The 25,602-nt window shown below is 49.1% G+C and overlaps 1 protein-coding gene across 1 annotated transcript in view; it reads left to right on the top strand.

Annotated features, from left to right (window-relative positions):
* Nucleotides 1–339: 339 nt before the first annotated feature.
* Nucleotides 340–25,602, top strand: part of LOC105318362 (pneumococcal serine-rich repeat protein) — a 61,307-nt gene continuing 36,044 nt past the window's right edge. The window contains exons 1-2 of the mRNA XM_066085293.1: nt 340–352; nt 17,672–18,142. Of these exons, the coding sequence (XP_065941365.1) occupies nt 340–352; nt 17,672–18,142 (484 nt within the window). The remainder of the gene's footprint in view (nt 353–17,671; nt 18,143–25,602) is intronic.

The following is a 25,602-nucleotide window of genomic DNA, read 5'->3' as shown; positions in this document are numbered from 1 at the left end:
AAACAAGTTTAAACTTTAGCCAACATAAAAATAGTCTAAGAATCTAATGTTTTATTGAATTATTCCTGCAAACAAAGAAAAGGTAGTTATTGGACATAGTTTCTGCTTATTTGTCATATAAAATTCATGCGAAAATCTCGTTCACTAAAAGACAAGAAAAAAATTGTTATCTATCTAGAACTATTAAACCATATCGAAAACTGTTAAGTAGAAATTACATGTATAATTACGTCTGCTGGAAATGCAAAAGTGGTCTGGCAATTTCAAATAAATGAACAATCATAAAACCATGTTACTCATTTATAACAAGGTTTTCTGATAAAGGTCTGCATTGCGTTCATGTTATCTGGATGTATGTTATGAACACATTAATTCCTATTTTATTCGAAAAAAAAAATAATTTTTCAAGTTTCATTCTATCTTGCTTAAAGATCCCTAACAATAAAAATTGATCCGTTAACGTGGATACTCTCAATATTAGATCTGCTCTATCACGTCCCTAGCGTCGGTCTTTTGTTTTTTTGGAACAAAACTGATTTGATAGAAAAAGGGTCGTTTAAAATTTGATCGCTTCGTTTTCTGCTGATTTCTATTTTCTTGCTAAAAAAACGTGATTTTATATGTAATTTTTGTCATGATGCGGGAATAATGTCATGAATCATGAATGGAATATCATTGTAACGAGTCACGTATCGGCATGACACTGGTCAGATATACTAGGGTTGATACGTTGCCGTTCGATTTTGGATAACTTATTATAACTATTCATAATATACATGTATGTAATTCAAATTGAAATCAGTTCATGTATATTTTTTTCTGTAATAACGGAATATAAAAAAGTTCAATTCAATACAGCAAATTCTCTATGAAGTAAATATAAAAGTGAATCCAAAAAAAGATATTCATAGACTTCAATTTTGTATATGTAAACCTGCTTTAATTTAAAGATGTTCTTATCAACGTGCGTTATAGAATTATCGTCTTTTGATTTTAGTTTTTACCACTGTTATTTCTACGGACCGCAGCTTGTCTAGCTCTACAGAAAGTATAACTACAATCTCCAATACTTTGACAACGACGGATCCATACATCTCTACAAGCTCAAGACGTAAGGTTTTTTTAAAGAAATTCATAGCATTTATTTGTTACTCTTTTAAAGACACTGATATTTCAGAGTTTATTAGCAGAAAGTGAAATTAGTTGAATAGTTGGTACACGCCTATCTTCCATGTGCAATTAAACTTCTAAGCTTCTATGATGTTTTATTATGTGTCATCTTAAATTTTTTGAATGTATTTATAGTGTAGAAATGTGTATCCTACACTGGTTAACTTCGAGAAATCATCGAGTTGTCAATCCTTTAACCTACTTGTCTAAAAACATTTGACATTGACATTTGAATACTTTCCAAAAGTAATCAAAACAATGTAACTCAGTATACAATGAAGATGTTCAAAATAAGTCAAAAATAATTTTAATATGCTAAAGACAATATTTCCGAAAAAAAAAATTAATTTGTCAGGTCCCTCTCCACTTAATATTGTTCAAATGAAAATACATGATAGAATGAATGCCCCCCCCCCCCTTTCCGGATTAGAAATTTAAGGTTTGTCGGAATGCTGGAACTGTAGAAAGTATTGTTTTATTCTACCGGTCTTAAGAAAAATCTTAACAGCAGTCACTATATCCCCCAAGGACAAGGTAAGTGATGTCTTAAAGTTAGGAAAAAGTTATGGCGTTTCCTAAATTTAGGATAGCTTCGAGAAACAGACTCAAGACTAAGACATACCCTAAGATGTATTTAGGACACACCATAGTCCTATGCTAGCTTCGTGAACATGCTTGCTGATTTGTTGAAATATTCATGACATGAATACATTGCCATCTTCTATTTATTTGGCAACGAGTTTGATATTCATATACAAATTGACATGAAAACATCAAATGTTTACAAGTGCAAAAAACTTACACAGTATCAAGTCATCTCTTATGAATTTAATGTAATATAATTCGTTCCAAGTAATATAATAGAAATTTAATTTGGTTTGAACAAACGATATCAACAATGGCTATCAAACTTTAACAAATTAATCATTAACTAAACATGCAAATTTTTATTTTAAAGCAAAATTTATCATTTTTTTATCAATTTTACCGAAGTATATGCAAAAATGCAATTACTTGCATGCCATAAATATTGATAATTCAGAAAGTTATATAAACATTCATACAACAGCCGAATCAACAAATAACGATACAGAATCAACCTCTGAAATCACTTCTTCAACTACTGTGCCAGACGCAACCACCACCACAGTAAGCAGCACGGAGTCATCTACAAAAGAAACTACCATTGCTGGTCTGACAACAACCGGTGCACAAAGCAGTACTGCAACTGAAGCAAGAACCACGAACGCTACTGAGGCCACAAGCATAACAGATGCAGTCGCCACAACAACAACAGCTGAAACTACTGCAAGTGAGGATAGCACGCCTACCTCTGGACTCACTTCTTCAACTTCTGTGACAGACGCAACCACCACCACAGTAGGCAGCACGGAGTCGTACACTAGCGAGACTACCACTGCTGGCCTGACAACCACCGGTGCACAAAGCAGTACCACAACTGAAGCAAGTACCACGAGCGCTACTGAGGCCACAAGCACAACAGCTGCAGATACCACAACAACAACAGCTGAAACTACTACAAGTGAGGCTAGCACATCCACCTCTGGACTCACTTCTTCAACTACTGTGCCAGACGCAACCACCACCACAGTAGGCAGCACGGAGTCTTCCACTAGCGAGACTACCACTGCTGGCCTGACAACCACCGGTGCACAAAGCAGTACCACAACTGACGCAAGTACCACGAGCGCTACTGAGGCCACAAGCACAACAGTTGCAGATACCACAACAACAACAGCTGAAACTACTACAAGTGAGGCTAGCACATCCACCTCTAGACTCACTTCTTCAACTACTGTGCCAGACGCAATCACCACCACAGTAGGCAGCACGGAGTCTTCCACTAGCGAGACTACCACTGCTGGCCTGACAACCACCGGTGCACAAAGCAGTACCACAACTGAAGCAAGTACCACGAGCGCTACTGAGGCCACAAGCACAACAGCTGCAGATACCACAACAAATGCAGCTGAAACTACTACAAGTGAGGCTAGCACATCCACCTCTGGACTCACTTCTTCAACTACTGTGCCAGACGCAACCAACACCACAGTAGGCAGCACGGAGTCTTCCACTAGCGAGACTACCACTGCTGGCCTGACAACCACCGGTGCACAAAGCAGTACCACAACAGAAGCAAGTAGGACGAGCGCTACTGAGGCCACAAGCACAACAGCTGCAGATACCACAACAACAACAGCTGAAACTACTACAAGTGAGGCTAGCACATCCACCTCTGGACTCACTTCTTCAACTACTGTGCCAGACGCAACCACCACCACAGTAGGCAGCACGGAGTCTTCCACTAGCGAGACTACCACTGCTGGCCTGACAACCACCGGTGCACAAAGCAGTACCACAACAGAAGCAAGTAGGACGAGCGCTACTGAGGCCACAAGCACAACAGCTGCAGATACCACAACAACAACAGCTGAAACTACTACAAGTGAGGCTAGCACATCCACCTCTGGACTCACTTCTTCAACTACTGTGCCAGACGCAACCACCACCACAGTAGGCAGCACGGAGTCTTCCACTAGCGAGACTACCACTGCTGGCCTGACAACCACCGGTGCACAAAGCAGTACCACAACTGAAGCAAGTACCACGAGCGCTACTGAGGCCACAAGCACAACAGCTGCAGATACCAATACAAATACAGCTGAAACTACTACAAGTGAGGCTAGCACATCCACCTCTGGACTCACTTCTTCAACTACTGTGCCAGACGCAACCAACACCACAGTAGGCAGCACGGAGTCTTCCACTAGCGAGACTACCACTGCTGGCCTGACAACCACCGGTGCACAAAGCAGTACCACAACAGAAGCAAGTAGGACGAGCGCTACTGAGGCCACAAGCACAACAGCTGCAGATACCACAACAACAACAGCTGAAACTACTACAAGTGAGGCTAGCACATCCACCTCTGGACTCACTTCTTCAACTACTGTGCCAGACGCAACCACCACCACAGTAGGCATCACGGAGTCTTCCACTAGCGAGACTACCACTGCTGGCCTGACAACCACCGGTGCACAAAGCAGTACCACAACAGAAGCAAGTACCACGAGCGCTACTGAGGCCACAAGCACAACAGCTGCAGATACCACAACAACAACAGCTGAAACTACTACAAGTGAGGCTAGCACATCCACCTCTGGACTCACTTCTTCAACTACTGTGCCAGACGCAACCACCACCACAGTAGGCAGCACGGAGTCTTCCACTAGCGAGACTACCACTGCTGGCCTGACAACCACCGGTGCACAAAGCAGTACCACAACTGACGCAAGTACCACGAGCGCTACTGAGGCCACAAGCACAACAGTTGCAGATACCACAACAACAACAGCTGAAACTACTACAAGTGAGGCTAGCACATCCACCTCTAGACTCACTTCTTCAACTACTGTGCCAGACGCAATCACCACCACAGTAGGCAGCACGGAGTCTTCCACTAGCGAGACTACCACTGCTGGCCTGACAACCACCGGTGCACAAAGCAGTACCACAACTGAAGCAAGTACCACGAGCGCTACTGAGGCCACAAGCACAACAGCTGCAGATACCACAACAAATACAGCTGAAACTACTACAAGTGAGGCTAGCACATCCACCTCTGGACTCACTTCTTCAACTACTGTGCCAGACGCAACCAACACCACAGTAGGCAGCACGGAGTCTTCCACTAGCGAGACTACCACTGCTGGCCTGACAACCACCGGTGCACAAAGCAGTACCACAACAGAAGCAAGTAGGACGAGCGCTACTGAGGCCACAAGCACAACAGCTGCAGATACCACAACAACAACAGCTGAAACTACTACAAGTGAGGCTAGCACATCCACCTCTGGACTCACTTCTTCAACTACTGTGCCAGACGCAACCACCACCACAGTAGGCAGCACGGAGTCTTCCACTAGCGAGACTACCACTGCTGGCCTGACAACCACCGGTGCACAAAGCAGTACCACAACAGAAGCAAGTAGGACGAGCGCTACTGAGGCCACAAGCACAACAGCTGCAGATACCACAACAACAACAGCTGAAACTACTACAAGTGAGGCTAGCACATCCACCTCTGGACTCACTTCTTCAACTACTGTGCCAGACGCAACCACCACCACAGTAGGCAGCACGGAGTCTTCCACTAGCGAGACTACCACTGCTGGCCTGACAACCACCGGTGCACAAAGCAGTACCACAACTGAAGCAAGTACCACGAGCGCTACTGAGGCCACAAGCACAACAGCTGCAGATACCAATACAAATACAGCTGAAACTACTACAAGTGAGGCTAGCACATCCACCTCTGGACTCACTTCTTCAACTACTGTGCCAGACGCAACCAACACCACAGTAAGCAGCACGGAGTCTTCCACTAGCGAGACTACCACTGCTGGCCTGACAACCACCGGTGCACAAAGCAGTACCACAACAGAAGCAAGTAGGACGAGCGCTACTGAGGCCACAAGCACAACAGCTGCAGATACCACAACAACAACAGCTGAAACTACTACAAGTGAGGCTAGCACATCCACCTCTGGACTCACTTCTTCAACTACTGTGCCAGACGCAACCACCACCACAGTAGGCAGCACGGAGTCTTCCACTAGCGAGACTACCACTGCTGGCCTGACAACCACCGGTGCACAAAGCAGTACCACAACAGAAGCAAGTACCACGAGCGCTACTGAGGCCACAAGCACAACAGCTGCAGATACCACAACAACAACAGCTGAAACTACTACAAGTGAGGCTAGCACATCCACCTCTGGACTCACTTCTTCAACTACTGTGCCAGACGCAACCACCACCACAGTAGGCAGCACGGAGTCTTCCACTAGCGAGACTACCACTGCTGGCCTGACAACCACCGGTGCACAAAGCAGTACCACAACTGAAGCAAGTACCACGAGCGCTACTGAGGCCACAAGCACAACAGCTGCAGATACCACAACAACAACAGCTGAAACTACTACAAGTGAGGCTAGCACATCCACCTCTGGACTCACTTCTTCAACTACTGTGCCAGACGCAACCACTACCACAGTAGGCAGCACGGAGTCTTCCACTAGCGAGACTACCACTGCTGGCCTGACAACCACCGGTGCACAAAGCAGTACCACAACAGAAGCAAGTAGGACGAGCGCTACTGAGGCCACAAGCACAACAGCTGCAGATACCACAACAACAACAGCTGAAACTACTACAAGTGAGGCTAGCACATCCACCTCTGGACTCACTTCTTCAACTACTGTGCCAGACGCAACCACCACCACAGTAGGCAGCACGGAGTCTTCCACTAGCGAGACTACCACTGCTGGCCTGACAACCACCGGTGCACAAAGCAGTACCACAACTGAAGCAAGTAGGACGAGCGCTACTGAGGCCACAAGCACAACAGCTGCAGATACCACAACAACAACAGCTGAAACTACTACAAGTGAGGCTAGCACATCCACCTCTGGACTCACTTCTTCAACTACTGTGCCAGACGCAACCACCACCACAGTAGGCAGCACGGAGTATTCCACTAGCGAGACTACCACTGCTGGCCTGACAACCACCGGTGCACAAAGCAGTACCACAACAGAAGCAAGTACCACGAGCGCTACTGAGGCCACAAGCACAACAGCTGCAGATACCACAACAACAACAGCTGAAACTACTACAAGTGAGGCTAGCACATCCACCTCTGGACTCACTTCTTCAACTACTGTGCCAGACGCAACCACCACCACAGTAGGCAGCACGGAGTCTTCCACTAGCGAGACTACCACTTCTGGCCTGACAACCACCGGTGCACAAAGCAGTACCACAACTGAAGCAAGTACCACGAGCGCTAATGAGGCCACAAGCACAACAGCTGCAAATACCAGAACAACAACAGCTGAAACTACTACAAGTGAGGCTAGCACATCCACCTCTGGACTCACTTCTTCAACTACTGTGCCAGACGCAACCACCACCACAGTAGGCAGTACGGAGTCTTCCAAAAGCGAGACTACCACTGCTAGCCTGACAACCACCGGTGCACAAAGCAGTACTACAACTGAAGCAAGTACCACGAGCGCTACTGAGGCCACAAGCACAACAGCTGCAGATACCACAACAACAACAGCTGAAACTACTACAAGTGAGGCTAGCACATCCACCTCTGGACTCACTTCTTCAACTACTGTGCCAGACGCAACCACCACCACAGTAGGCAGCACGGAGTCTTCCACTAGCGAGACTACCACTGCTGGCCTGACAACCACCGGTGCACAAAGCAGTACCACAACAGAAGCAAGTAGGACGAGCGCTACTGAGGCCACAAGCACAACAGCTGCAGATACCACAACAACAACAGCTGAAACTACTACAAGTGAGGCTAGCACATCCACCTCTGGACTCACTTCTTCAACTACTGTGCCAGACGCAACCACCACCACAGTAGGCAGCACGGAGTATTCCACTAGCGAGACTACCACTGCTGGCCTGACAACCACCGGTGCACAAAGCAGTACCACAACAGAAGCAAGTAGGACGAGCGCTACTGAGGCCACAAGCACAACAGCTGCAGATACCACAACAACAACAGCTGAAACTACTACAAGTGAGGCTAGCACATCCACCTCTGGACTCACTTCTTCAACTACTGTGCCAGACGCAACCACCACCACAGTAGGCAGCACGGAGTCTTCCACTAGCGAGACTACCACTGCTGGCCTGACAACCACCGGTGCACAAAGCAGTACCACAACTGAAGCAAGTACCACGAGCGCCAATGAGGCCACAAGCACAACAGCTGCAGATACCACAACAACAACAGCTGAAACTACTACAAGTGAGGCTAGCACATCCACCTCTGGACTCACTTCTTCAACTACTGTGCCAGACGCAACCACCACCACAGTAGGCAGCACGGAGTCTTCCACTAGCGAGACTACCACTGCTGGCCTGACAACCACCGGTGCACAAAGCAGTACCACAACTGAAGCAAGTACCACGAGCGCTACTGAGGCCACAAGCACAACAGCTGCAGATACCACAACAACAACAGCTGAAACTACTACAAGTGAGGCTAGCACATCCACCTCTGGACTCACTTCTTCAACTACTGTGCCAGACGCAACCACCACCACAGTAGGCAGCACGGAGTCTTCCACTAGCGAGACTACCACTGCTGGCCTGACAACCACCGGTGCACAAAGCAGTACCACAACTGAAGCAAGTACCACGAGCGCTACTGAGGCCACAAGCACAACAGCTGCAGATACCACAACAACAACAGCTGAAACTACTACAAGTGAGGCTAGCACATCCACCTCTGGACTCACTTCTTCAACTTCTGTGCCAGACGCAACCACCACCACAGTAGGCAGCACGGAGTCTTCCACTAGCGAGACTACCACTGCTGGCCTGACAACCACCGGTGCACAAAGCAGAACCACAACTGAAGCAAGTACCACGAGCGCTACTGAGGCCACAAGCACAACAGCTGCAGATACCACAACAACAACAGCTGAAACTACTACAATTGAGGCTAGCACATCCACCTCTGGACTCACTTCTTCAACTACTGTGCCAGACGCAACCACCACCACAGTAGGCAGCACGGAGTCTTCCACTAGCGAGACTACCACTGCTGGCCTGACAACCACCGGTGCACAAAGCAGTACCACAACTGAAGCAAGTACCACGAGCGCTACTGAGGCCACAAGCACAACAGCTGCAGATACCACAACAACAACAGCTGAAACTACTACAAATGAGGCTAGCACATCCACCTCTGGACTCACTTCTTCAACTACTGTGCCAGACGCAACCACCACCACAGTAGGCAGCACGGAGTCTTCCACTAGCGAGACTACCACTGCTGGCCTGACAACCACCGGTGCACAAAGCAGTACCACAACTGAAGCAAGTACCACGAGCGCTACTGAGGCCACAAGCACAACAGCTGCAGATACCACAACAACAACAGCTGAAACTATTACAAGTGAGGCTAGCACATCCACCTCTGGACTCACTTCTTCAACTTCTGTGCCAGACGCAACCACCACCACAGTAGGCAGCACGGAGTCTTCCACTAGCGAGACTACCACTGCTGGCCTGACAACCACCGGTGCACAAAGCAGTACCACAACTGAAGCAAGTACCACGAGCGCTACTGAGGCCACAAGCACAACAGCTGCAGATACCACAACAACAACAGCTGAAACTACTACAAGTGAAGCTAGCACATCCACCTCTGGACTCACTTCTTCAACTACTGTGCCTGACGCAACCACCACCACAGTAGGCAGCACGGAGTCTTCCACTAGCGAGACTACCACTGTTGGCCTGACAACCACCGGTGCACAAAGCAGTACCACAACTGAAGCAAGTACCACGAGCGCTACTGAGGCCACAAGCACAACAGCTGCAGATACCACAACAACAACAGCTGAAAGTACTACAAGTGAGGCTAGCACATCCACCTCTGGACTCACTTCTTCAACTACTGTGCCAGACGCAACCACCACCACAGTAGGCAGTACGGAGTCTTCCAAAAGCGAGACTACCACTGCTAGCCTGACAACCACCGGTGCACAAAGCAGTACTACAACTGAAGCAAGTACCACGAGCGCTACTGAGGCCACAAGCACAACAGCTGCAGATACCACAACAACAACAGCTGAAACTACTACAAGTGAGGCTAGCACATCCACCTCTGGACTCACTTCTTCAACTACTGTGCCAGACGCAACCACCACCACAGTAGGCAGCACGGAGTCTTCCACTAGCGAGACTACCACTGCTGGCCTGACAACCACCGGTGCACAAAGCAGTACCACAACTGAAGCAAGTACCACGAGCGCTACTGAGGCCACAAGCACAACAGCTGCAGATACCACAACAACAACAGCTGAAAGTACTACAAGTGAGGCTAGCACATCCACCTCTGGACTCACTTCTTCAACTACTGTGCCAGACGCAACCACCACCACAGTAGGCAGCACGGAGTCTTCCACTAGCGAGACTACCACTGCTGGCCTGACAACCACCGGTGCACAAAGCAGTACCACAACTGAAGCAAGTACCACGAGCGCTACTGAGGCCACAAGCACAACAGCTGCAGATACCACAACAACAACAGCTGAAACTACTACAAGTGAGGCTAGCACATCCACCTCTGGACTCACTTCTTCAACTACTGTGCCAGACGCAACCACCACCACAGTAGGCAGCACGGAGTCTTCCAATAGCGAGACTACCACTGCTGGCCTGACAACCACCGGTACACAAAGCAGTACCACAACTGAAGCAAGTACCACGAGCGCTACTGAAACCACAAGCACAACAGCTGCAGATACCACAACAACAACAGCTGAAAGTACTACAAGTGAGGCTAGCACATCCACCTCTGGACTCACTTCTTCAACTAATGTGCCAGACGCAACCACCACCACAGTAGGCAGCACGGAGTCTTCCACTAGCGAGACTACCACTGCTGGCCTGACAACCATCGCTGCACAAAGCAGTACCACAACTGAAGCAAGTACCACGAGCGCTACTGAGGCCACAAGCACAACAGCTGCAGATACCACAACAACAACAGCTGAAAGTACTACAAGTGAGGCTAGCACATCCACCTCTGGACTCACTTCTTCAACAACTGTGCCAGACGCAACCACCACCACAGTAGGCAGCACGGAGTCTTCCAATAGCGAGACTACCACTGCTGGCCTGACAACCACCGGTGCACAAAGCAGTACCACAACAGAAGCAAGTAGGACGAGCGCTACTGAGGCCACAAGCACAACAGCTGCAGATACCACAACAACAACAGCTGAAAGTACTACAAGTGAGGCTAGCACATCCACCTCTGGACTCACTTCTTCAACTACTGTGCCAGACGCAACCACCACAACAGTAGGCAGCACGGAGTCTTCCACTAGCGAGACTACCACTGCTGGCTTGACAACCACCGGTGCACAAAGCAGTACCACAACTGAAGCAAGTACCACGAGCGCTACTGAGGCCACAAGCACAACAGCTGCAGATACCACAACAACAACAGCTGAAAGTACTACAAGTGAGGCTAGCACATCCACCTCTGGACTCACTTCTTCAACTACTGTGCCAGACGCAACCACCACCACATTAGGCAGCACGGAGTCTTCCACTAGCGAGACTACCACTGCTGGCCTGACAACCACCGGTGCACAAAGCAGTACCACAACTGAAGCAAGTACCACGAGCGCTACTGAGGCCACAGGCACAACAGCTGCAGATACCACAACAACAACAGCTGAAAGTACTACAAGTGAGGCTAGCACATCCACCTCTGGACTCACTTCTTCAACTAATGTGCCAGACGCAACCACCACCACAGTAGGCAGCACGGAGTCTTCCACTAGCGAGACTACCACTGCTGGCCTGACAACCATCGCTGCACAAAGCAGTACCACAACTGAAGCAAGTACCACGAGCGCTACTGAGGCCACAAGCACAACAGCTGCAGATACCACAACAACAACAGCTGAAAGTACTACAAGTGAGGCTAGCACATCCACCTCTGGACTCACTTCTTCAACAACTGTGCCAGACGCAACCACCACCACAGTAGGCAGCACGGAGTCTTCCAATAGCGAGACTACCACTGCTGGCCTGACAACCACCGGTGCACAAAGCAGTACCACAACAGAAGCAAGTAGGACGAGCGCTACTGAGGCCACAAGCACAACAGCTGCAGATACCACAACAACAACAGCTGAAAGTACTACAAGTGAGGCTAGCACATCCACCTCTGGACTCACTTCTTCAACTTCTGTGCCAGACGCAACCACCACCACAGTAGGCAGCACGGAGTCTTCCACTAGCGAGACTACCACTGCTGGCCTGACAACCACCGGTGCACAAAGCAGTACCACAACTGAAGCAAGTACCACGAGCGCTAATGAGGCCACAAGCACAACAGCTGCAGATACCACAACAACAGCTGAAACTACTACAAGTGAGGCTAGCACATCCACCTCTGGACTCACTTCTTCAACTACTGTGCCAGACGCAACCACCACCACAGTAGGCAGCACGGAGTCTTCCACTAGCGAGACTACCACTGCTGGCCTGACAACCACCGGTGCACAAAGCAGTACCACAACTGAAGCAAGTACCACGAGCGCTACTGAGGCCACAAGCACAACAGCTGCAGATACCACAACAACAACAGCTGAAACTACTACAAGTGAGGCTAGCACATCCACCTCTGGACTCACTTCTTCAACTTCTGTGCCAGACGCAACCACCACCACAGTAGGCAGCACGGAGTCTTCCAATAGCGAGACTACCACTGCTGGCCTGACAACCACCGGTACACAAAGCAGTACCACAACTGAAGCAAGTACCACGAGCGCTACTGAAACCACAAGCACAACAGCTGCAGATACCACAACAACAACAGCTGAAAGTACTACAAGTGAGGCTAGCACATCCACCTCTGGACTCACTTCTTCAACTAATGTGCCAGACGCAACCACCACCACAGTAGGCAGCACGGAGTCTTCCACTAGCGAGACTACCACTGCTGGCCTGACAACCATCGCTGCACAAAGCAGTACCACAACTGAAGCAAGTACCACGAGCGCTACTGAGGCCACAAGCACAACAGCTGCAGATACCACAACAACAACAGCTGAAAGTACTACAAGTGAGGCTAGCACATCCACCTCTGGACTCACTTCAACAACTGTGCCAGACGCAACCACCACCACAGTAGGCAGCACGGAGTCTTCCAATAGCGAGACTACCACTGCTGGCCTGACAACCATCGCTGCACAAAGCAGTACCACAACTGAAGCAAGTACCACGAGCGCTACTGAGGCCACAAGCACAACAGCTGCAGATACCACAACAACAACAGCTGAAAGTACTACAAGTGAGGCTAGCACATCCACCTCTGGACTCACTTCAACAACTGTGCCAGACGCAACCACCACCACAGTAGGCAGCACGGAGTCTTCCAATAGCGAGACTACCACTGCTGGCCTGACAACCACCGGTGCACAAAGCAGTACCACAACAGAAGCAAGTAGGACGAGCGCTACTGAGGCCACAAGCACAACAGCTGCAGATACCACAACAACAACAGCTGAAAGTACTACAAGTGAGGCTAGCACATCCACCTCTGGACTCACTTCTTCAACTACTGTGCCAGACGCAACCACCACCACAGTAGGCAGCACGGAGTCTTCCACTAGCGAGACTACCACTGCTGGCTTGACAACCACCGGTGCACAAAGCAGTACCACAACTGAAGCAAGTACCAGGAGCGCTACTGAGGCCACAAGCACAACAGCTGCAGATACCACAACAACAACAGCTGAAAGTACTACAAGTGAGGCTAGCACATCCACCTCTGGACTCACTTCTTCAACTACTGTGCCAGACGCAACCACCACCACATTAGGCAGCACGGAGTCTTCCACTAGCGAGACTACCACTGCTGGCCTGACAACCACCGGTGCACAAAGCAGTACCACAACTGAAGCAAGTACCACGAGCGCTACTGAGGCCACAAGCACAACAGCTGCAGATACCACAACAACAACAGCTGAAACTACTACAAGTGAGGCTAGCACATCCACCTCTGGACTCACTTCTTCAACTAATGTGCCAGACGCAACCACCACCACAGTAGGCAGCACGGAGTCTTCCACTAGCGAGACTACCACTGCTGGCCTGACAACCATCGCTGCACAAAGCAGTACCACAACTGAAGCAAGTACCACGAGCGCTACTGAGGCCACAAGCACAACAGCTGCAGATACCACAACAACAACAGCTGAAAGTACTACAAGTGAGGCTAGCACATCCACCTCTGGACTCACTTCTTCAACAACTGTGCCAGACGCAACCACCACCACAGTAGGCAGCACGGAGTCTTCCAATAGCGAGACTACCACTGCTGGCCTGACAACCACCGGTGCACAAAGCAGTACCACAACAGAAGCAAGTAGGACGAGCGCTACTGAGGCCACAAGCACAACAGCTGCAGATACCACAACAACAACAGCTGAAAGTACTACAAGTGAGGCTAGCACATCCACCTCTGGACTCACTTCTTCAACAACTGTGCCAGACGCAACCACCACCACAGTAGGCAGCACGGAGTCTTCCAATAGCGAGACTACCACTGCTGGCCTGACAACCACCGGTGCACAAAGCAGTACCACAACAGAAGCAAGTAGGACGAGCGCTACTGAGGCCACAAGCACAACAGCTGCAGATACCACAACAACAACAGCTGAAAGTACTACAAGTGAGGCTAGCACATCCACCTCTGGACTCACTTCTTCAACTTCTGTGCCAGACGCAACCACCACCACAGTAGGCAGCACGGAGTCTTCCACTAGCGAGACTACCACTGCTGGCCTGACAACCACCGGTGCACAAAGCAGTACCACAACTGAAGCAAGTACCACGAGCGCTAATGAGGCCACAAGCACAACAGCTGCAGATACCACAACAACAGCTGAAACTACTACAAGTGAGGCTAGCACATCCACCTCTGGACTCACTTCTTCAACTACTGTGCCAGACGCAACCACCACCACAGTAGGCAGCACGGAGTCTTCCACTAGCGAGACTACCACTGCTGGCCTGACAACCATCGCTGCACAAAGCAGTACCACAACTGAAGCAAGTACCACGAGCGCTACTGAGGCCACAAGCACAACAGCTGCAGATACCACAACAACAACAGCTGAAACTACTACAAGTGAGGCTAGCACATCCACCTCTGGACTCACTTCTTCAACTACTGTGCCAGACGCAACCACCACCACAGTAGGCAGCACGGAGTCTTCCAATAGCGAGACTACCACTGCTGGCCTGACAACCACCGGTGCACAAAGCAGTACCACAACTGAAGCAAGTACCACGAGCGCTACTGAGGCCACAAGCACAACAGCTGCAGATACCACAACAACAACAGCTGAAACTACTACAAGTGAGGCTAGCACATCCACCTCTGGACTCACTTCTTCAACTTCTGTGCCAGACGCAACCACCACCACAGTAGGCAGCACGGAGTCTTCCACTAGCGAGACTACCACTGCTGGCCTGACAACCACCGGTGCACAAAGCAGTACCACAACTGAAGCAAGTACCACGAGCGCTACTGAGGCCACAAGCACAACAGCTGCAGATACCACAACAACAGCTGAAACTACTACAAGTGAGGCTAGCACATCCACCTCTGGACTCACTTCTTCAACTACTGTGCCAGACGCAACCACCACCACAGTAGGCAGCACGGAGTCTTCCACTACCGAGACTACCACTGCTGGCCTGACAACCATCGCTGCACAAAGCAGTACCACAACTGAAGCAAGTACCACGAGCGCTACTGAGGCCACAAGCACAACAGCTGCAGATACCACAACAACAACAGCTGAAACTACTACAAGTGAGGCTAGCACATCCACCTCTGGACTCACTTCTTCAACTACTGTGCCAGACGCAACCACCACCAAAGTAGGCAGCACGGAGTCTTCCACTAGCGAGACTACCACTGCTGGCCTGACAACCACCGGTGCACAAAGCAGAACCACAACTGAAGCAAGTACCACGAGCGCTACTGAGGCCACAAGCACAACAGCTGCAGATACCACAACAACAACAGCTGAAACTACTACAAGTGAGGCTAGCACATCCACCTCTGGACTCACTTCTTCAACTACTGTGCCAGACGCAACCACCACCACAGTAGGCAGTACGGAGTCTTCCAATAGCGAGACTACCACTGCTGGCCTGACAACCACCGGTGCACAAAGCAGTACTACAACTGAAGCAAGTACCACGAGCGCTATTAAGGCCACAAGCACAACAGCTGCAGATACCACAACAACAACAGCTGAAACTACTACAAGTGAGGCTAGCACATCCACCTCTGGACTCACTTCTTCAACTACTGTGCCAGACGCAACCACCACCACAGTAGGCAGCACGGAGTCTTCCACTAGCGAGACTACCACTGCTGGCCTGACAACCACCGGTGCACAAAGCAGTACCACAACTGAAGCAAGTACCACGAGCGCTACTGAGGCCACAAGCACAACAGCTGCAGATACCACAACAACAGCAGCTGAAAGTACTACAAGTGAGGCTAGCACATCCACCTCTGGACTCACTTCTTCAACTACTGTGCCAGACGCAACCACCACCACAGTAGGCAGCACGGAGTCTTCCACTAGCGAGACTACCACTGCTGGCCTGACAACCATCGCTGCACAAAGCAGTACCACAACTGAAGCAAGTACCACGAGCGCTACTGAGGCCACAAGCACAACAGCTGCAGATACCACAACAACAACAGCTGAAAGTACTACAAGTGAGGCTAGCACATCCACCTCTGGACTCACTTCTTCAACTAATGTGCCAGACGCAACCACCACCACAGTAGGCAGCACGGAGTCTTCCACTAGCGAGACTACCACTACTGGCCTGACAACCACCGGTGCACAAAGCAGTACCACAACTGAAGCAAGTACCACGAGCGCTACTGAGGCCACAAGCACAACAGCTGCAGATACCACAACAACAGCAGCTGAAACTACTACAAGTGAGGCTAGCACATCCACCTCTGGACTCACTTCTTCAACTACTGTGCCAGACGCAACCACCACCACAGTAGGCAGCACGGAGTCTTCCACTAGCGAGACTACCACTGCTGGCCTGACAACCATCGCTGCACAAAGCAGTACCACAACTGAAGCAAGTACCACGAGCGCTACTGAGGCCACAAGCACAACAGCTGCAGATACCACAACAACAACAGCTGAAAGTACTACAAGTGAGGCTAGCACATCCACCTCTGGACTCACTTCTTCAACTAATGTGCCAGACGCAACCACCACCACAGTAGGCAGCACGGAGTCTTCCACTAGCGAGACTACCACTACTGGCCTGACAACCACCGGTGCACAAAGCAGTACCACAACTGAAGCAAGTACCACGAGCGCTACTGAGGCCACAGGCACAACAGCTGCAGATACCACAACAACAACAGATGAAAGTACTACAAGTGAGGCTAGCACATCCACCTCTGGACTCACTTCTTCAACAACTGTGCCAGACGCAACCACCACCACAGTAGGCAGCACGGAGTCTTCCACTAGCGAGACTACCACTACTGGCCTGACAACCACCGGTGCACAAAGCAGTACCACAACTGAAGCAAGTACCACGAGCGCTAATGAGGCCACAAGCACAACAGCTGCAGATACCACAACAACAACAGCTGAAAGTACTACAAGTGAGGCTAGCACATCCACCTCTGGACTCACTTCTTCAACTACTGTGCCAGACGCAACCACCACCACAGTAGGCAGCACGGAGTCTTCCACTAGCGAGACTACCACTGCTGGCCTGACAACCACCGGTGCACAAAGCAGTACCACAACTGAAGCAAGTACCACGAGCGCTACTGAGGCCACAAGCACAACAGCTGCAGATACCACAACAACAACAGCTGAAAGTACTACAAGTGAGGCTAGCACATCCACCTCTGGACTCACTTCTTCAACTACTGTGCCAGACGCAACCACCACAACAGTAGGCAGCACGGAGTCTTCCAATAGCGAGACTACCACTGCTGGCCTGACAACCACCGGTGCACAAAGCAGTACCACAACTGAAGCAAGTACCACGAGCGCTACTGAAACCACAAGCACAACAGCTGCAGATACCACAACAACAACAGCTGAAAGTACTACAAGTGAGGCTAGCACATCCACCTCTGGACTCACTTCTTCAACTACTGTGCCAGACGCAACCACCACCACAGTAGGCAGCACGGAGTCTTCCACTAGCGAGACTACCACTGCTAGCCTGACAACCATCGCTGCACAAAGCAGTACCACAACTGAAGCAAGTACCACGAGCGCTACTGAGGCCACAGGCACAACAGCTGCAGATACCACAACAACAACAGCTGAAAGTACTACAAGTGAGGCTAGCACATCCACCTCTGGACTCACTTCTTCAACTAATGTGCCAGACGCAACCACCACCACAGTAGGCAGCACGGAGTCTTCCACTAGCGAGACTACCACTACTGGCCTGACAACCACCGGTGCACAAAGCAGTACCACAACTGAAGCAAGTACCACGAGCGCTACTGAGGCCACAGGCACAACAGCTGCAGATACCACAACAACAACAGCTGAAAGTACTACAAGTGAGGCTAGCACATCCACCTCTGGACTCACTTCTTCAACAACTGTGCCAGACGCAACCACCACCACAGTAGGCAGCACGGAGTCTTCCACTAGCGAGACTACCACTGCTGGCCTGACAACCACCGGTGCACAAAGCAGTACCACAACTGAAGCAAGTACCACGAGCGCTACTGAAACCACAAGCACAACAGCTGCAGATACCACAACAACAACAGCTGAAACTACTACAAGTGAGGCTAGCACATCCACCTCTGGACTCACTTCTTCAACTAATGTGCCAGACGCAACCACCACCACAGTAGGCAGCACGGAGTCTTCCACTAGCGAGACTACCACTGCTGGCCTGACAACCACCGGTGCACAAAGCAGTACCACAACTGAAGCAAGTACCACGAGCGCTACTGAGGCCACAAGCACAACAGCTGCAGATACCACAACAACAACAGCTGAAAGTACTACAAGTGAGGCTAGCACATCCACCTCTGGACTCACTTCTTCAACTACTGTGCCAGACGCAACCACTACCACAGTAGGCAGCACGGAGTCTTCCAATAGCGAGACTACCACTGCTGGCCTGACAACCACCGGTGCACAAAGCAGTACCACAACTGAAGCAAGTACCACGAGCGCTACTGAAACCACAAGCACAACAGCTGCAGATACCACAACAACAACAGCTGAAAGTACTACAAGTGAGGCTAGCACATCCACCTCTGGACTCACTTCTTCAACTACTGTGCCAGACGCAACCACCACCACAGTAGGCAGCACGGAGTCTTCCACTAGCGAGACTACCACTGCTGGCCTGACAACCATCGCTGCACAAAGCAGTACCACAACTGAAGCAAGTACCACGAGCGCTACTGAGGCCACAGGCACAACAGCTGCAGATACCACAACAACAACAGCTGAAAGTACTACAAGTGAGGCTAGCACATCCACCTCTGGACTCACTTCTTCAACTAATGTGCCAGACGCAACCACCACCACAGTAGGCAGCACGGAGTCTTCCACTAGCGAGACTACCACTACTGGCCTGACAACCACCGGTGCACAAAGCAGTACCACAACTGAAGCAAGTACCACGAGCGCTACTGAGGCCACAGGCACAACAGCTGCAGATACCACAACAACAACAGCTGAAAGTACTACAAGTGAGGCTAGCACATCCACCTCTGGACTCACTTCTTCAACAACTGTGCCAGACGCAACCACCACCACAGTAGGCAGCACGGAGTCTTCCAATAGCGAGACTACCACTGCTGGCCTGACAACCACCGGTGCACAAAGCAGTACCACAACTGAAGCAAGTACCACGAGCGCTACTGAAACCACAAGCACAACAGCTGCAGTTACCACAACAACAACAGCTGAAACTACTACAAGTGAGGCTAGCACATCCACCTCTGGACTCACTTCTTCAACTACTGTGCCAGACGCAACCACCACCACAGTAGGCAGCACGGAGTCTTCCACTAGCGAGACTACCACTACTGGCCTGACAACCACCGGTGCACAAAGCAGTACCACAACTGAAGCAAGTACCACGAGCGCTACTGAGGCCACAAGCACAACAGCTGCAGATACCACAACAACAACAGCTGAAAGTACTACAAGTGAGGCTAGCACATCCACCTCTGGACTCACTTCTTCAACTACTGTGCCAGACGCAACCACCACCACAGTAGGCAGCACGGAGTCTTCCAATAGCGAGACTACCACTGCTGGCCTGACAACCACCGGTGCACAAAGCAGTACCACAACTGAAGAAAGTACCACGAGCGCTACTGAAATCACAAGCACAACAGCTGCAGATACCACAACAACAACAGCTGAAAGTACTACAAGTGAGGCTAGCACATCCACCTCTGGACTCACTTCTTCAACTAATGTGCCAGACGCAACCACCACCACAGTAGGCAGCACGGAGTCTTCCACTAGCGAGACTACCACTGCTGGCCTGACAACCACCGGTGCACAAAGCAGTACCACAACTGAAGCAAGTAACACGAGCGCTACTGAGGCCACAATCACAACAGCTGCAGATACCACAACAACAACAGCTGAAACTACTACAAGTGAGGCTAGCACATCCACCTCTGGACTCACTTCTTCAACTACTGTGCCAGACGCAACCACCACCACAGTAGGCAGCACGGAGTCTTCCAATAGCGAGACTACCACTGCTGGCCTGACAACCACCGGTGCAAAAACCAGTACCACAACTGAAGCAAGTACCACGAGCGCTACTGAGACCACAAGCACAACAGCTGCAGATACCACAACAACAACAGCTGAAAGTACTACAAGTGAGGCTAGCACATCCACCTCTGGACTCACTTCTTCAACTACTGTGCCAGACGCAACCACCACCACAGTAGGCAGCACGGAGTCTTCCACTAGCGAGACTACCACTGCTGGCCTTACAACCATCGCTGCACAAAGCAGTACCACAACTGAAGCAAGTACCACGAGCGCTACTGAGGCCACAGGCACAACAGCTGCAGATACCACAACAACAACAGCTGAAAGTACTACAAGTGAGGCTAGCACATCCACCTCTGGACTCACTTCTTCAACTACTGTGCCAGACGCAACCACCACCACAGTAGGCAGCACGGAGTCTTCCACTAGCGAGACTACCACTACTGGCCTGACAACCACCGGTGCACAAAGCAGTACCACAACTGAAGCAAGTACCACGAGCGCTACTGAGGCCACAAGCACAACAGCTGCAGATACCACAACAACAACAGCTGAAAGTACTACAAGTGAGGCTAGCACATCCACCTCTGGACTCACTTCTTCAACTACTGTGCCAGACGCAACCACCACCACAGTAGGCAGCACGGAGTCTTCCACTAGCGAGACTACCACTGCTGGCCTGACAACCACCGGTGCACAAAGCAGTACCACAACTGAAGCAAGTACCACGAGCGCTACTGAAATCACAAGCACAACAGCTGCAGATACCACAACAACAACAGCTGAAACTACTACAAGTGAGGCTAGCACATCCACCTCTGGACTCACTTCTTCAACTAATGTGCCAGACGCAACCACCACCACAGTAGGCAGCACGGAGTCTTCCACTAGCGAGACTACCACTGCTGGCCTGACAACCACCGGTGCACAAAGCAGTACCACAACTGAAGCAAGTAACACGAGCGCTACTGAGGCCACAATCACAACAGCTGCAGATACCACAACAACAACAGCTGAAACTACTACAAGTGAGGCTAGCACATCCACCTCTGGACTCACTTCTTCAACTACTGTGCCAGACGCAACCACCACCACAGTAGGCAGCACGGAGTCGTCCACTAGCGAGACTACCACTGCTGGCCTGACAACCACCGGTGCACAAAGCAGTACCACAACTGAAGCAAGTACCACGAGCGCTACTGAGGCCACAAGCACAACAGCTGCAGATACCACAACAAATACAGCTGAAACTACTACAAGTGAGGCTAGCACATCCACCTATGGACTCACTTCTTCAAATACTGTGCCAGACGCAACCACCACCACAGTAGGCAGCACGGAGTCTTCCACTAGCGAGACTACCACTACTGGCCTGACAACCACCGGTGCACAAAGCAGTACCACAACTGAAGCAAGTACCACGAGTGCTACTGAGGCCACAAGCACAACAGCTGCAGATACCACAACAACAACAGCTGAAAGTACTACAAGTGAGGCTAGCACATCCACCTCTGGACTCACTTCTTCAACTACTGTGCCAGACGCAACCACCACCACAGAAGGCAGCACGGAGTCTTCCACTAGCGAGACTACCACTGCTGGCCTGACAACCATCGCTGCACAAAGCAGTACCACAACTGAAGCAAGTACCACGAGCGCTACTGAGGCCACAGGCACAACAGCTGCAGATACCACAACAACAACAGCTGAAAGTAGTACAAGTGAGGCTAGCACATCCACCTCTGGACTCACTTCTTCAACTACTGTGCCAGACGCAACCACCACCACAGTAGGCAGCACGGAGTCTTCCACTAGCGAGACTACCACTACTGGCCTGACAACCACCGGTGCACAAAGCAGTACCACAACTGAAGCAAGTACCACGAGCGCTACTGAGGCCACAAGCACAACAGCTGCAGATACCACAACAACAACAGCTGAAAGTACTACAAGTGAGGCTAGCACATCCACCTCTGGACTCACTTCTTCAACTACTGTGCCAGACGCAACCACCACCACAGTAGGCAGCACGGAGTCTTCCACTAGCGAGACTACCACTACTGGCCTGACAACCACCGGTGCACAAAGCAGTACCACAACTGAAGCAAGTACCACGAGCGCTACTGAGGCCACAAGCACAACAGCTGCAGATACCACAACAACAACAGCTGAAAGTACTACAAGTGAGGCTAGCACATCCACCTCTGGACTCACTTCTTCAACTACTGTGCCAGACGCAACCACCACCACAGTAGGCAGCACGGAGTCTTCCAATAGCGAGACTACCACTGCTGGCCTGACAACCACCGGTGCACAAAGCAGTACCAAAACTGAAGCAAGTACCACGAGCGCTACTGAAATCACAAGCACAACAGCTGCAGATACCACAACAACAACAGCTGAAAGTACTACAAGTGAGGCTAGCACATCCACCTCTGGACTCACTTCTTCAACTAATGTGCCAGACGCAACCACCACCACAGTAGGCAGCACGGAGTCTTCCACTAGCGAGACTACCACTGCTGGCCTGACAACCACCGGTGCACAAAGCAGTACCACAACTGAAGCAAGTAACACGAGCGCTACTGAGGCCACAATCACAACAGCTGCAGATACCACAACAACAACAGCTGAAAGTACTACAAGTGAGGCTAGCACATCCACCTCTGGTTTCACTTCTTCAACTACTGTGCCAGACGCAACCACCACCACAGTAGGCAGCACGGAGTCGTCCACTAGCGAGACTACCACTGCTGGCCTGACAACCACCGGTGCACAAAGCAGTACCACAACTGAAGCAAGTACCACGAGCGCTACTGAGGCCACAAGCACAACAGCTGCAGATACCACAACAAATACAGCTGAAACTACTACAAGTGAGGCTAGCACATCCACCTATGGACTCACTTCTTCAACTTCTGTGCTAGACCTAACCACCACCACAGTAGGCAGCACGGAGTCTTCCACTAGCGAGACTACCACTGCTGACCTGACAACCACCGGTGCACAAAGCAGTACCTTAACTGACACAAGTACCACAAGCGCTACTGAGGCCACAAGTAAAACAGTTGCAAAAAATACAACAGCAGAGTGTATGTGTATATTATACTTTTGCATAGAATTATATGTGAAATGAATTCATAATAGATTGCTGTATCGGTTAAGCTCGGAAACTGATTTAGATGCTTTTATAACATTAGGGAAGTTTAAGGCCGTTTTTATGATGTTTAAAAAAATTTTACGTTTTAAATTTGGTGTTTAAAATTATTTCTGCAAAGGCCCACCACTCATAAACGTCTACAGACGACAGTCTGAAATTGGATTAGTTCAACGGCGTTAAGCGAAGTTGTCTCAGTACCATAGCGTGATGTCGAAGTCGTGCTTGCGCTACAGCTTGTTTTGAAAAATTTGACCCAGCGACGGTGTGTTGTGTAAAGTTTTGTTTCTGCTATGGCATGGTATCGAGGTCGCGCTAGCGCAAAGACGTGTTGTCAAGACAATTCAATATATAAAGTTGTTTTAGCACCAACATTTTTGTTGAAGTGTCGTTATCGCAACGGCATCTTTTCCGAAGTTGTGTCAGCACCATGGCATGTTGTGCGATGTTATTTTACGGTGATGGCGGATTGTCGAAGTCGTGTAGTGCGACGGCATGCTGCCTAGGTTTTGTCAGCACAAGAGCACGTCGTTTTAGAATGATCTAATATATACCAAAAAATTATCACCTAGATTCCAATCAATCTTGTTTGAAGTTTACTCTTACCGACATAGAGTGCTAAATGAAGTGTAAAACAAGTTTAAACTTTAGCCAACATAAAAATAGTCTAAGAATCTAATGTTTTATTGAATTATTCCTGCAAACAAAGAAAAGGTAGTTATTGGACATAGTTTCTGCTTATTTGTCATATAAAATTCATGCGAAAATCTCGTTCACTAAAAGACAAGAAAATAATTGTTATCTATCTAGAACTATTAAACCATATCGAAAACTGTTAAGTAGAAATCACATGTATAATTACGTCTGCTGGAAATGCAAAAGTGGTCTGGCAATTTCAAATAAATGAACAATCATAAAACCATGTTACTCATTTATAACAAGGTTTTCTGATAAAGGTCTGCATTGCGTTCATGTTATCTGGATGTATGTTATGAACACATTAATTCCTATTTTATTCGGAAAAAAAAATAATTTTTCAAGTTTCATTCTATCTTGCTTAAACATCCCTAACAATAAAAATTGATCCGTTAACGTGGATACTCTCAATATTAGATCTGCTCTATCACGTCCCTAGCGTTGGTCTTTTGTTTTTTTGGAACAAAACTGATTTAATAGAAAAAGGGTCGTTTAAAATTTGATCGCTTCGTTTTCTGCTGATTTCTATTTTCTTGCTAAAAAAACGTGATTTTATCTGTAATTTTTGTCATGATGCGGGAATAATGTTAATCATGAATGGAATATCATTGTAATGAGTCACGTATCGGCATGACACTGGTCAGATATACTAGGGTAATTAAGTTGCCGTTCGATTTTGGATAACTTATTATAACTATTCATAATATACATGTATGTAATTCAATTTGAAATCAGTTCATGTATATTTTTTTCTGTAATAACGGAATATAAAAAAGTTCAATTCAATACAGCAAATTCTCTATGAAGTAAATATAAAAGTGAATCCAAAAAAAGATATTCATAGACTTCAATTTTGTATATGTAAACCTGCTTTAATTTAAAGATGTTCTTATCAACGTGCGTTACAGAATTATCGTCTTTTGATTTTAGTTTTTACCACTGTTATTTCTACGGACCGCAGCTTGGCTAGCTCTACAGAAAGTATAACTACAATCTCAAATACTTTGACAACGACGGATGCATACATCTCTACAAGCTCCAGACGTAAGTTTTGTTTTAAAGAAATTCATAGCATTTATTTGTAACTCTTTTAAAGACACTGATATTTCAGAGTTTATTAGCAGAAAGTGAAATTAG

Source organism: Magallana gigas, chromosome 5 (genome assembly GCF_963853765.1).
Source record: "Magallana gigas chromosome 5, xbMagGiga1.1, whole genome shotgun sequence".
NCBI classification, from domain to species: Eukaryota; Metazoa; Mollusca; class Bivalvia; order Ostreida; family Ostreidae; genus Magallana; species Magallana gigas.
The sequence above is the reverse complement of the archived record's forward strand: the minus strand, read 5'-3'. Positions and strand labels throughout refer to the sequence as shown.